We start from the raw sequence: 14,912 nt of genomic DNA, 5'->3' as shown, positions 1-14,912 counted from the left end.
GTTCGCTTTCTTTTGCCATCAATGCTACTTTCTGCATTGGGTTCGTGTCGATTACGACGCGTAGCCAATTTGCTCGGAAGCATGCATGCCTTTCTCGATAGTCTTATTCCTTCTTCCACTCTCCACACAGAGAAAAACCTTCCGTCCTCCTCGCCAACCTGGCATGTGCGATGAAGATGGCCAGTATGTGAAAGTCTTCTGCCAACAATCACCAGCACCGCCATCAAAACCAATGGCTTTGTCATCGGCAAAACGTTTGTGCAGTGAGTAAACCAACACTTCAGCAGCTTAAACTGGCAGCGTATCGCTCCTAAGTTGCCATTGTTTTTTTTTTCTGGTTAGGTAGCACCTGATATTCATCATCGTGACTATGTGATTGTTGACTAACGGGCTTCAAAACTGCGGTACTTCTGTGAATCGCGTGTACCTTTATTATAGCGTTGTTTAATGAACACGATAACACGAGCTGGTAAAAACTATTCAGGAGCACTCCATTATACAGCATCTACAAAAAGTGCTACCTACGTCACATAAGACAGGATAACAAAATATCATGCATAACAGAACTACAAGGCTCTCAAAATGCTCGTAAGTGTCCTTCAGTGTTCACGCTCATTGCAAACAAAAGTAAGCCGACTTTGCATTAATACGGTAGTAACGCTCCGAAATATGATTTTAACAGTCAAAATTACGTACATTACCAAAAATGTAATCTTGCACGATGCGCAGTGCAGTGTATGTAAAGTTTGTGCGACATCGTTTATCATCGTTTCCGAGGATTGCCGTGTAGTCATATCTAGCAAAGCCTTATTCGAATACTAATCTCTTCAACACTTTAGTGAAGGAGTGCTACCTGCAGGCGCAAAAGTAAAAGATATCTGTACATAATTTGAGTCTTTATAATGCGGCATTTCTGGCTAAATGATTTCGGTATATACACTGAATGACAGGCAGCCAGCGTTATTTGTTAGAGTAGGGATAAGAGACGAGGAAGAAGTTGGGCTCGCGACTCACTCTTCATGAGGGCACTGGTTAGAGAAGAATGATGAATGCAATATCACTGGCTGCAGTGTGGTATAACACAAATAAGGCAGAGGAAATGCAGGACACCCTTTGTTTTCGATTCGACGAGAACTGGTTGTACAGGCATCAAATGAAGCTATAAGTGGCTTGGGGTGAAGCTCCCATTTTGTGTTTTGCGTTCTGTTTGGTTTTGCCTACACGATGCAATCCAACTACCGAAAACTTATTCGCAATATTTTGATAGCGGTGCATCTCATACTTCGGAAGTGATTGTCGACGTTAGCGCGATTAGCAGTCTACAAATCACATGGAAGTATAACTGGTGCCGATGGTGGACTGGTTATGCGTAATTACCAGCGGCACATACTCAGTGGCAAATACTCGGAAAGAGAAAGCGAGCTGTTCGCCCATGGCCAACGGAAATGCTCACGTGTCCTAGTGACAAGCGGCTCAATTTACCCTCGGCTATTCAGTTCATCCACGCTTAGGGGTTATGTCGAAAACCTGTGAGAAAGACTTCCAACTGCTGAGAGGTATATCACAATAACACCTAAAGATAGCGAGAAGTGTGGACCCAAACCGGCTCGGATAAATTCCAAATGACCATAACTGATTGACATAGAGAATAGGTCCACGACTGTTAGCGCACGTGAGCACCGCCTGTTCACTGTGAATTGACGAAATTTGCCAATAGACCCTCTGTAGATTTATTATGGGCAATAAACAAATCTATAAAAGGACTCTCTAAATTCACTTTTGCTACAGCTGCCCTTTCGCTCACAGTGTTCATGAGAAAATTTCATCTTTACCCTATAGGGCCAAATACTGCTAAAACAACAAGAAAACGAAAGGAAAACTTTCTTCCAGCGTAAATTAAAGAAAAAATTTACGAAATGTAAGAAAAAGTGTATTTTAATTCATGACACATTTTTGTTGTGAAAATGCAATTTTGAAAAAACTTATTTTTAATAGTGTACTTCAAACTATTCGTGTCCGTACTCACGTGCCAGCGCTTGCGTAATCTCTACGTCACAATTTTTGGCCTGAGATAAGGCTTTTAAAGAGGGCAACGCGAAGCGAATCAATTTTTGCACACGCTCGCCGTGACGACATAAATGTTGGTCTACTAAGACCTAGGAGCCTGTGAATCGGTGAGGCAAAACTTTATATTGGAAAGAAGAAATGCTTTACCTAACAACCTATTTTAAAGGGACATTGAAAAAAAAACATATGCAGTCGAGCTATATTGTAAAATTAGGCTTCTCAAATAATTCCTCATTCGTAACGGGAACAGAGTTTCTGTAGCGAGAAAATGTGGAAAATACAATATCAGAGCGGCGCCACCTGTTGTAGACTATGGCAACTCTTCTATGTTATGTCAGCTGGCTGATTCACAGAGAGCGGCTTCAAGATGTATGTCCCATCACTGCGAGCCACATAGCTTTCCTCTTTACAACTGTCCGAGGCGGTAATCACCCTCGTCCTCTGCGGCCGTTGAGAGTCAAGTGACCATATTCGATATCCTGAACACTAGCAAACCCGCAGAGCGATTCACGCAAGCGGCCCACCCGGAGCCTCCAAGCAGTACGGTTGCTATGTAGGGGGGAGGTTATGCAGAGATGACGTCCAACTCACCTGTTTTGGTGCAGATAGTTCAAATTGCGGAGCAGCAGGCAGGAACTTTCGCAGCAATTTTGTACGCAATGAAGGCGCAAAAAAAAAACGACGACAGACTTCTACACCAATACTGTAATATTCAAGCATGCACGAATAATATTTTTGGTTAGTCTCACCTCAGAAACTTTTGGTGTGTGGAAAATGGCCAAACAAAGGAAAGTCACTTGCAATACGTATATACTATGTACACTCGCTGACACATGATGGAGTGGCCATAAGGGAATCGCAGTGCACTTGCGAAATCAAAATTTGGCCCTGCTACCATTCAGTGCTGATCATTGACTTCCATTGGTGAGACACCCGGGACTTTAAATCCGCTGTTTTACCTGATTCGCGCCTTGTCCGCTACATTTCTGCTGCAGGAGTTTCACCGACCCTCTGTCCCCCGAGGCTGTGGCGTGCTATCTCGGCTCCAAGGTGACACAAGAAACAGAATTCGACAAGATTCTACCGCCGAAAACACAGCCACAGACATCGGCCGCAAACGGACAACGAAGCCTCCTTGACGGTTCGCCTGGCCTTCTGCGGCTGTGTTCCCAGCGGGGTAGCCGAGGCCAAGGTCAAAGCGTAAGTGCGCTTCTTTGGGTTTGAAAATATCGCTCTTTTATGAACAGACACTTTTGTTTTTCATACCTTAATGTTATGTTACTAAAACATCAAACACACAAAACAAAGAAAACGGAAAGAACGTTGGTGAGTAAATTTTGGACAAGGAAGCAATTGTATGCTAGGGACACCTTTTTTTTATTATGTACACGAGTTCGGGCGCTCCTGATTATGCAGTAAATACAGTTCAGGAGCTCACTCGACGCCCGTCCTGCTTCTTCTAGGAGCGAAGTGCAATTGATGGTTGTCCGGAGAAGACCTTGTCCGGAGAAGACAACCGTCAGTTCCGCACACACACGCACGCACGCGCGCGCGCACACACACACACACACGCACACGCACGCACGCACGCACACACACACACACACACACACACACACACACACACACACACACACGCGCGCGCGCGCGCGCGCGCGCGCGCTCTTCTATACTCTCCCATCGCGCTCCTGCTTGGGCCACTTACCCGGCTTTCCACAATTCACACACGTGTACCTTTTTCCTCTTTGGCACTCTATCGTGCTAACATATTAAAAATGTCGGAAACATCATGCCTTTTACCGTGAAGGTGTACTGAAGAAATCAGTACAGGGTGACTGCTACGCATAGTGAAAATTCAAGACCACAATTGATGACACCGGATTAGGCTCCCTTGAAAGGATAGTGTATTAAACGCAAATTGAGAAACACACTTTTCCAAGACTGGTACGGGCACCGTAAGTCTGGACTTTTAATAAATGAAAAATGCCTTTCTATGTAATATTTACTGGAGTGTCTCAAGAGAACTTGACAGAACACCCCATCAGTAGTCTGAACAAAGACCGAGCGAGCGCAAGACATGATATCAGCCATCGTCGTTTCCCGTTTTCACAGTGCGTTTTGTCTCTGCTACTGGTTATATTTTTCGGTGCTAGGACCCACCGTGGTGGCGTAGTGCCTATTGTGTAGCGCTGCTAAGCCCGAGGTGCGGTATGTAATTCGTACCGCGGTGGCCGCAATTCGATAGAGGCTAAATGTAGAAACACCCGTGTACCGTGGACTGGGTGCAGGTTAAGGTACCCCAGGTGGTCAAGTTTAATCCGGAGTCCCCCACTACGGCATGCCTAATAATCATATGGTGGTTCTGGCACGTAGAATCACAAAATAAAGTGTCATTAGGATTTACAGGCTGAAAACGTGCACCTCGGTTCTTCTGTGTTAAATACTGTACAGGCAAGTCCGAACCAGCAGAATTACCGTACTACAATGGTGTCAGCTTAAGTCGGGATGGTAGGCACATACGGGTTGTCCGCGAATTTGTAAATTTTTCTCGTTTTTCCTAACTAAGAATTCTTACAAGTCAGAGGTGCTTAGAAAAGGCGTTCATCATTACTCAAACAAAGTTCGTACTAAAGATATTGAGGAGTGTTATATTTGTAAGGTTTCATATTGTTACGGGGATTATTTACTTAACAGTAAACGGCTAGCACTTGTCTAGTCAAGACATGCCCAGAGCGCACAGGTTTCAGCAGGTTTTCAGTCCGACAGGAGAGCCTCTGACCCAGCCTCACTACAACGTCTTTGGATTCGCCATTGATCGTTACATTATCCCCGGCCGGTGAAGCACCGTCCTGGTGCTTGTTGTGTTTAAAAAGGGTTATTACTGTTGTAACGCTTGAGGCGGGCAGAATATACGATGTCACTTCGTGATGTGGCAGTCGATGAGGTAGATGCCATGGGAGTTCTCATAGGTGACAGGAGTCACCTGGCACAGCACGCGGTAGGGCCCAACCTACCGCGACGTTAACTTTTCACAGAAGCCGACACGACGAGATGGGAGCGAGAGAGCGGCGAGAAAGCCCGGTGGAAAATCAGTATCCATGTGGCCGACGAACAACGTAGAGATTCATCGTTGCTCTCTTATTGACCGTCTACAATCCGGCACCCTCGACCCTTCCATCAACATGTTCTCACTTCGGGATAACGTTCTTTACCGCCGCAACATGCACCCCGACGGCGCAGAACTCCTGCTCGTTGTCCCGCATCATCTGCGCAGGGATGTCCTCGTCCAGTTTCATGACGCACCGACTTCCGGGCTCTTAGGTGTCTCCAGAACTTAAGATCGCATACGACGATGTTCTTTCTGAAAGGGCCCTTATCGTTCCATTCGCCGCTACGTAACATCTTGTCACCTCTGTCAGTTGAGTAGCAATATCCATCCTTTTACTTCTTTGATCAAGGAGCATTTAAACAATAAATAATGAACTGACTGCGTTGAAGCTTTGAAGAAATGAATTTTTAGGAATTAAAAAAATCAATCACGTTGTATTTCGTCTAAAATAACATTTTCGACACTGACATCTTTGTATAAGAACATTTGGAACAGGACATTTTCATTTAAGAACATACTTAAGATAATATAAATGTTAAATTTCATGAGGGAAATAAGACAAATTGCAATAATTGGGCAAACCTAACAACTTAATTTTTTAATTGCAGAGATAATGTTCATTTTCTTCTTATTATTATTATTATATATTATTAATATATGAATAATGATATTATTATTATTATTATTATTATTATTATTATTATTATTATTATTACTATTATTATTATTATTATTATTATTATTATTATTATTATTATTATTATTATTACTTCAAAGGGGGCAAGTTGGCACCATTTACTGTGATCTCAGCAAGGCTTTTGATGTAGTCAGCCACTCGCTGCTTCTTATCAAGCTTACGCACCTTGATGTTAACTCGTCAGTTGTGAATCTCTTGCGCAGTTATCTTCTTGATAGATCGTGTTATATTAACGTCAATGGCCAAACATCTTCTTCCTACTTGGCAACTAGCGGCATCCCTCAAGGGTCAGTATTAGGACCACTCCTTTTTTTAATTTTTATTAATGACGTTCTTTCTGTTATTCGGAACTCTTCTTTCTTTCTATATGCCGATGACATCAAGATTTTTAAGAAAATTCACACTGTTGATGACTGTCACGCCCTGCAGTCTGACCTGTTTTCCTTTTCTAAATGGTGCAAGGATAATAACCTTACCTTGAATGCTGCTAAGACCAAAGTCATGACTTTCACACGCAAAACAGCAAGTATTTCTTTTTCTTATTCTATAGATTCTGTGCCGTTAATTAAGGTCTGCGAGATCAATGATCTTGGTGTACTTTTTGATGCAACCTTACACTTTTCGGCTCACACTAAACGTGTTGCAATGCGGGGTATGCGCTCTCTTGGTTCTGTATGCAGACTGTCGAGGGAATTCAAGTCTCCTACACCGTTCCGCAATATATACACAACCATCTGCCTTCCTCAACTCGAATATGCGTCGGTCGTCTGGAATGGCTCTTCTAGATCCAACAGTGACATTATAGATCGTGTCCAGAAAAAGTTTCTAAGCATATATAATCACCGCTTTGCAAACCTGGACATTGCACCCTGTACTAGCACTGTTGGATTGTCATTGCCTTCGCTTCGCGACCGACGTAATCGCGCTGACCTTCTGTTTCTCTTTAAACTCCTTCACGGTAACCTCACGTGTCCCGAACTTCTCAGCTGTGTCATGTTCCGCATCCCACGCAAGATCACCAGAGAACATAGACCTTTCCATGTGCCTGCCTGTCATCACGAACACTCAACTGTCCACAGAATACAGAATCTTTATAACGCTTACTTTCGTGAACTTGATATCTTTCATAACTCCTTGTCATCGTTCTTGTCCGAGCTTTGCCTTGTATTATAATATCATGTATTGTTCAAGTGTCCTTCTCCTCCTTTTTCTTTTGTATTTACTTTGCGCTTTGTTGTCCGTACTCTCTTCTTTTCACAATTTTTATTTTTATTCATTTATTTTTTAATGATTTTTCCCTGAGTGTCTTGTTTTTGGTTTGTAATGTATGCGTGCGCCAGCACTCAGACCTTAGGGTTGTTCCTGGGCACGTTAAATAAACATGATTGATCGATTGATTGATTATTATTATTATTATTATTATTATTATTATTATTATTATTATTATTATTATTATTATTATTATTATTATTATTATTATTAAAGTGTTTAAGAAATCGCGTGAAAGTGTTCAGTTGTCAAACGTCTGGCCCAACAGTTATCAGGAACATAATTTCTCACATATTTTACCTGTAATTTCATTGCAACATCTGTCGTGGCATTTCAAAGGAATTATTTGAAGTAAACGTTGCAGTAAATTATCCATAATCTGACGTTTTACAGGAGGAGGCCCGAGGAAAAAATTGTTAGGTAGAGCTCCTAATAAAAAGTGCTCAAGTAGATTGCATAAATGGCTGACTAGTGGAAATATATCAGCATTAAAATTATCGAGAACAAAACGTTGCAACAGTAAGTTACTCTAGCTTTCCTGTTTTGATTGCTTTCGAGCAACTGAGCCGTCAGCAACATTCATGGGGCTTGACCTCGTGAGCGGGGCTTGACCACGTTGTTGACAAAGGTTAGGCGTATCGGTTTCAGCAGAAATTACGCCTTTTCTTGAGGTTTTATACAAAATAGGGCACACCTGCATTCTGAGCGTTGCACGGGAATATGACAGCTATGATTTATTAAATATTTTAGATAATTTTAACTTCGATGAGCGAAGTGGCTAATGCGCAAAAAGCACAGTGCCACAAACGATCAGTAATGTCATTTTCAATGAATGTTAAACTATGAAAAGCCAAACCCAGGTATAAAGTAAAGATAGCAATTATAAACGCAAGAAATACAACTTTTTCATCTTTCTAGCTCTTTTGGGTGGAGAAAGAGGTGTGTGAAACCGCTTTGAAGACAGGACGATTTTTATACGGAGGAGATAAGTTTGCCGGCTCGTTTGAAGCGCTTATGGTGCTCGTTACGGCTTGAAATCTGCAGAATATATTCTTCTATAAATACAAGTATAATTCAGTTGAAAAAAATAGAAAAATCTTTATGAATGTAAATGCCTACCATCCCCCTTAAGAAATTGCCGCGTGGTGAGAGTTACAGATATTGCTTTGTTCGCAGAGTCTACGATGAGGTACTCTTAGCAACCTGGACCGATATTACTGCCGCTGCCGTCCGAGTGCCGTATGGCCTGCGCAAGAGGACGCGGGAGATCCTGACGGCAGCTTCGCCGAAATTTCCTGCGTGAGTGTTTGTGCTTCCATATTGGCACTGATGAACCATTGCGCGCGTACGCGCACACATCGGATAATTAATAAGTTTACACACCGGCTACTCATCAGAGAATTCAAGGCGTGCCTCGGATGCACGAAACGAAGCAAGCAATCAGGAAATGGTAGCTAAGGAAGGTTGCAGAATGGTAAGTAAACGCAAGCTCTGAGATGTTTGTACATGCGCTTGCGTGAGCGTACCTCTCGGCAATTCGCCGCAGTGCCGTATTAAAAAAAATCGTGCTGTCGATTTTCTCAACAGTTATAAACCCTACAGCGCAACGTTTCTGTACTGCACCTGCGAAAGCGATGCAACCCTACAAATAATTTTTGGGAGAAAAGTCCAAACAATGTCCTAATACTAATTATATTCTTTTTTGTGTGTGCACAGGTCGCAGGAATACCAAGTCGCACTGAATACCGCTGCTATCCTCAACCTCCTTCGCACGAGGGCCGATTTCGATGCGGTTAGTACCTCTTCGCGGCGTGCGAACTCCGGGCTACGCTGAATACGTACATTACTGTGTGGCATCACTACATAGCAATGGAATGGCTGCCCGCGCAAATATCTGGCACATAGTTGACAGACATCCGAAAAGAAAGCTAAATAAGCAAGATAGCTCGTCCAACAAAACCAGAAAGTCAGCGGAATGTTTCTTATGCTGAATAAATTCAAAATTACGATTTGGTTATGGGAAAGAATATTTGCGCGTCATGTGCATGGTTAGAGAGATGGACTGAATTTAATGAATATTCTGGACGAGAAGTCACGATAATGTGATTGAGTAAATTCTGCTTTTGGTGAAGCAACGCGAGTTGGTACTTACTTTCTGAGTGACAAATATCAAAAGTAGCAAAATGCGAATTCTACAAGTGGCATCAATAGTCGGCAAGACAATTTCTGTCGGATAGGAATGTCAGCTTCTACCTAAAACGCACATGGTAGGCTCACGTAACATGTGTTAAATTTGTGTATTTTATTTCGTTTTAAGTGATAAATGATATTTTGAGCTCAAAACAAAACCAGGGCAGCCAGAATTGCTCATAAAAACAGTACTAGTCATCTCGGTGCAGTCAGTCTGCGATTGCTGCCTTCGACTAGTCTGGATACTAGAGTACTTTAACAATAATCTGTAAAAATTAGTGACGCTGGAGTATGGATACAAAGATCTAAATGCCAGGGAAAGAATTGAAGCAGAAGAATCTTGAACGAAAGTTCTTCAACGCAAACAGGAGCATGGCAGGAATAATAGCATGTCTGATTTTTTTCCTTTTTGCAGCATTGTCTATCAGGTGATTATTCCTGTCCCGGTTTGTATGTGGAAGAAACCTTATGTACGAACATCGTGTGCTCTGTCACAGTGTTTACATTTGCTAAAACAGCGCGTGTGAAAGCTTTTTATTGCGATAGCAATTATATGGACACTTCAACCGGATTTATGCCGTCGGCGTCGCCGTCGCCGTGAGGTTCCCTATAGATAAAATCTTCGCCGCGCGCCGTATGCCCGAGCGGAAGCGTGCGTGGACGGGCGCTTTCACGGAGAGCGAACGCACTCAATCTCCCACGCGCAAGCAAGGAAGCGGGAAGCCAGCGCTGGAGGGAGCGGGAGGGGGGGGGGGCACTTTTACTTTGCCAACAACCGCGCTCGTCGCTCGCTCGCACCGTTGCTTATCTCCACACGGCTCTGACCTTTATGCGCCGTGCATTCGCCGCTCAGTTTCCGTTGAAGCGATAGACCGCACGTACCTTCGCCCGCTGCGGCGTATATGCGCTTGCTGCCCGCGTTTTGACAGTCGTTGGCTGCAGTCATTCAGTGTGATCTATTCCTGTTTGTTTGTGCGCGCTCACACCACGCTTGTTCATTCAGTTAGTAATAGTCGGGCCACATTTTCCAACGCACCCTACGCATGCAATGCTGCCCGGGTCGGCAGTGCAGCGCATCAGGTGTGTCCCTTCGCACGCGCTGCCCACGGGAAGCGCTTCTCATCAACACCACCGTTTCACACGCGCCTTCTCGTGGTCATCGAGTCTCTGTTCATGTCGGTCTACTTACGACGCAGCACACCTGCTTACTTAATCAGCTCATGTTTACTACAATTCATATTGCTACCAAAGCCGCTCACCTTACTTCATATGACATTTCTGTGTTGCTATCGCATTCATTGCTTCGCCCTTAGGGCGAAACTGTGACATTTTTTCTGCACATTCTAACATCAAACATTAAGAGTACTACAGCAGGACGCTATAAATACCGTGTGACTAGGCGTCCGCTATTATTGCATCAGTTTCAGTCCTATCTTTTCGCTTTCTTTCATAAACTTGTTATATGTGCATAAAATATGCAAACGTTATTACAATAACACGAATAATTACCATTAGCATAAATTCGAAAAATGTTTTCTTGCTACCAGTCGCGGTTGCTCAGTTCACTAAGGCGATGCGCTGCTGAGCACGAGGTCGCGAGATCGAATCCCGGCCACGGCGGCAGCATTTAGATGGAGGCAAAACGCAGAAACGCCCGTGTGCTTGCGTTGTAGTGCACGTTAAAGAACCCCCGGTGGTCAAAATTGATCCGGAGCCCTCCACTACGGCGTGCCTCATAATTAGAACTGGTTTTGGCACGTGAAACCCCAGAAAGAAGAATAATATTTTCTTGCTGCTATAATTACCTACAGAGTGTGTGAAACCTCGTGGAACATAAGAGAAAACTCCGACAGCAGACGTTCGTAACAGTTCCACGGCATCCTTTAGGAAACTTCGCGCAGGCGTGGCTGCAGAGTTCTGTCCTGTTAGCGTTGCGAATAGCTCCTCAGTCCCAGTTATTGTACTACCAGAGCGACTTTGAGTTCGACTAGGTATCAGTGGAGTGGCTCGCTCCAACAGGTTAGGGCATTCCCGTTGGAAAAGGCTAGGGCATTCACGTCAGCACTGAACTGTGGTTGCTGCATTACACAGGTTGTCGCAACTATCATGCACCAAGATTTTAAAATATGCAAATGCCACGTAGCTGGACAGAACCAAGGTAATGTTTTTTGCCGTCGCTTGGAGATACTCAAATTATTTCTTCCATTCCGCCTAACTACATAAATAGTCTTAATTAATCAACCTTTCAATTAAAATTGGATCAAAAGTGTCCATGAGAAAATTGCAGAGCAACACTACCTGTTGCTCAAGACGTGCTAAATAAAAGAGTTTTTCCGAGCGTGAAAGACGCCCGCGAATAAAGTCAAAATTGTCGCGCGACTGGCCGCTCGACACACCTTGCGTGTATTCGAGGGCTTCTTTCACGCTCGGAAAAATACTTTTATGTAGCACGTACTCAGCAACAGAAATCTGTATCAGGAGTTTTCCATGTTGCTCATACAACTTTCTCATTAAAAATTTCCATTTCATTATAATATTTGAGAAGTTGAATCATTAGGACTAATTATATAATTATATAATAATTCAAATATTACTTCAATAATATAATTATTTAATTATTTAGTTATATAATTATTTAATTAATATGCGCCGAATTTGGCAACGCTCTGCTCCTTCAATGATCGGCTTTCACTGCTCCAGCTCGGACCCAACGAAACCCTCTCCCCTTGTGCGTGCTCCTCACCTCTTGTCAGCCAATTAGATAAGAACCTGTGAAGATGGCAATGCTAATCGCATTGAGAGCAAAGGAAAGGGAGGTCCTATAAAGGAGGAGGGTGTTTTATTGGACTGTACGAACAACACCGCGGGTCACTGATCGATGCTTGCGCCGGCTGTTAAGTGAATTTCACGTCAGGAGATTTAGAAATTGTAACAATGAAATAGTCGTTATAGGGCCCATGGCGTGCTCCTAAAACAGAAACACACGAACAGGCGCCCATACAACTGGATGCAATCGTCCGCGTTCGCTGCTTGAAGCACAAGCTTTCACCGTTTTGAAGCGTCCGAAATGTCCCCGAGGCCCGAACGATGGTTTGGAGCACCTAGCATTGTGTATGGCCACATCACATGACTAATCAACTCGTATTTATTCGGTACATGAACAATCAACTTGGGTTATAAGAAACGGTACTCAACCCCTCGAGCATTAATGGCAACATTAGACGTACACTAAGGATTGTATACGAACAAATCTGAATATTGAATTGCGCACGTCGGAAGCAGCATGTTATTGAAGCTTTTTAGTGGTAGAATGATTACATCCGACGTGCGCAATAAAATATTCAGGTTTATTCGTGTACAGTCCTTATTGTATGCAGCTTCGCCAGGTATTAACAGCAGGAAGAGCCCCGGGCAGTGACAGGGACAGATCTGGCAGAGATAAGACGTCCTAAAAGCGCTTTAGCAGTGGAGCGCTTATCTCTGATAGATGTAAGTCACGAATATGAAAGTCCACGCAGTCGCTACATTGTGCTGGCATACCTGTAGCATTCGTATTTCCAAAGCTGCCATTGCCGCGATTTCTGCACTTCGTAGACCAAGCAGCATCGGGCGAAATGCAGAAAACACACGTGTACTTAGATTTAGGTGCATGCTAAAGAAACCCAGATGGTCCAAATTATACCGGAGTCACCCACTACGGCGTGCCTCATAATCAGATGGTGCTTTTGGCACGAAAAACCCTATAAATATATTATAATATACATTAACCTTTGTGAGAGTGAGAGGATCGCATTTCCAGAATTTTCAAAGTGCAAGCAGTGGCCAAAGACAAGCAAGCTACAGGACCATTATTGTACTAATGTCTTAAATTGCTGTCTAGTGTTTTATGACTTTGCCATCTTTTTTGTCATCTTTCTTGTGCACACGTTCATAAGCACCTAGGAGGTTCAGCAAAAAATGTTTTGCTGAAAGTCGGTAATGTTTTGAAAACATTACCGACTGATTATTGATAAAACCTAAACTTGTAGCCTGCTAAACCACAATTTCCAGCGCTTGTGGTTGGTAGCCATCTTTTGCCTGACACCACGCGAACTTGCGCAATGAGCGGCCGAGCTGTCTGCCGCCAGTGTTCGCTCGTTATAGCTATCGTCACCCATGGCGCCATAAAACCAGTAGTTGCTGCTCAAGCCTTGCCAACAGATGGTGACAGAATCTGTTCTAAGTTGCGTTTCACCGCACAACTGATATAATTCAAATAAATTTGCACGCCTGCTTAAGTATTTCTATTTGTGCTACCTGTCCCAACAAGGCGTGCTCATTTTGTCGTAACACCGCAGGCTAAGGCATACGGCACGGCAGCTCCTATAGGCCTGACGAATGATGCTTTCCAAGCACTGGAGAAACAGCTCGTACCGGACAATCCGGACTTCAAAGCCTGGATCGACTACTTACCGGCACACACCTGAGTGCACCTGCACGAAGATGGCCAGCTGCTTGACGATGTCCACTGCCAGAGACCTCGTTTAAGCCGGCTTGATGCTTTATGGCAGTGCAAAAATAAACAGGCCAATTTCACGCATGTCATGTGCGTTCTGTGCTCGCTTTCTGCCCTATATCTACACATACCACAGAATACCCCCACAGGTGACAGATGAAACCCTACGGATGATTCCGGACTGAGCTGAAAGTTTCATGCTGGCCTGCAGAACGACCTGCCCAAACGACGTAAACACGAGTACCAGTGTGCTGCGTGATAGCTGTAGCAAAAGTTATTCTATACTAGTCACATACTAAACTTCTGCCTCTTTCGAGCTATTTCTGCAAATGCGAATATCCCGTTGATTTCCACTTGCCGCAATAAACAGTGTATGCGCTTGCGGTACCAAATTGTGGCATATTAAAGGCAACGGGCCTCTGAAAACATTTACCATGGCCCCCAGTTATGTACCTCAAAAATTGTTGCCATTGCAATGGCAACACGACTTTCGGAACGTCGCCACAATTATCAGCGCATTACAAGTTCACAATCTGGTCTTACAGAACATGTCGATTTCAGGAGATTGCGACGAACTTCACGTGCTGAAAACTCCACGTACGACAAAATGGAAAACTTGAGGCAGCGGGCCACTCTATCGGAAATGCGTATGCAACTTTTTAGGAACATCGGGTAAGTACAAGTTTTGTAACTAACTTGTTGATCAACTTCTCGAAAGAGTTATACAGCTGTTACCCAAAAGATAACAGTCATGTTCTGGTGGGTTATTTGTAGGAGGAGGGTTTGGCTGCCAGCGGCGGTTGGCGGTAATCTAGAAAGAGTAAAGTTCTTTTCGTCCACTTTTCGTGGCCTAGTCATCTTTTGGCTTCATGTGGTTGAGACTAGCATAAATCTGGCCCTTCGTTCTACCCTACGTTTTAGCCGCCATGTTTCCATGAGCCCTATGCGACCTCTACGCCACACAGATCATTTTCGCTTGAAATCGGGCTCTTTAAACGGCGAGATAGTGAGAATTTCCGGAATAATTATGATATTACAAAATGACCGCCGATTATAATTTATTCTTCCCATTATCATGGCTTATG

General features: G+C 43.7%; 1 protein-coding gene across 1 annotated transcript in view; it reads left to right on the top strand.

The window, feature by feature from the left end:
• LOC125943512 (uncharacterized) overlaps positions 1 to 13,871 on the top strand; it is a 69,406-nt gene extending 55,535 nt beyond the window's left edge. Inside the window, exons 16-20 of the mRNA XM_049662861.1 lie at positions 131 to 263; positions 3,063 to 3,267; positions 8,319 to 8,441; positions 8,859 to 8,934; positions 13,670 to 13,871. Of these exons, the coding sequence (XP_049518818.1) occupies positions 131 to 191 (61 nt within the window). The 3' untranslated portion in view covers positions 192 to 263; positions 3,063 to 3,267; positions 8,319 to 8,441; positions 8,859 to 8,934; positions 13,670 to 13,871. The remainder of the gene's footprint in view (positions 1 to 130; positions 264 to 3,062; positions 3,268 to 8,318; positions 8,442 to 8,858; positions 8,935 to 13,669) is intronic.
• Positions 13,872 to 14,912: the final 1,041 nt, after the last annotated feature.

This window comes from Dermacentor silvarum, chromosome 2 (assembly GCF_013339745.2).
Source record: "Dermacentor silvarum isolate Dsil-2018 chromosome 2, BIME_Dsil_1.4, whole genome shotgun sequence".
In the NCBI taxonomy this organism is placed as follows: Eukaryota; Metazoa; Arthropoda; class Arachnida; order Ixodida; family Ixodidae; genus Dermacentor; species Dermacentor silvarum.
Note: the sequence above shows the minus strand (reverse complement) of the source record. Positions and strands in the feature narration are given on the sequence as shown.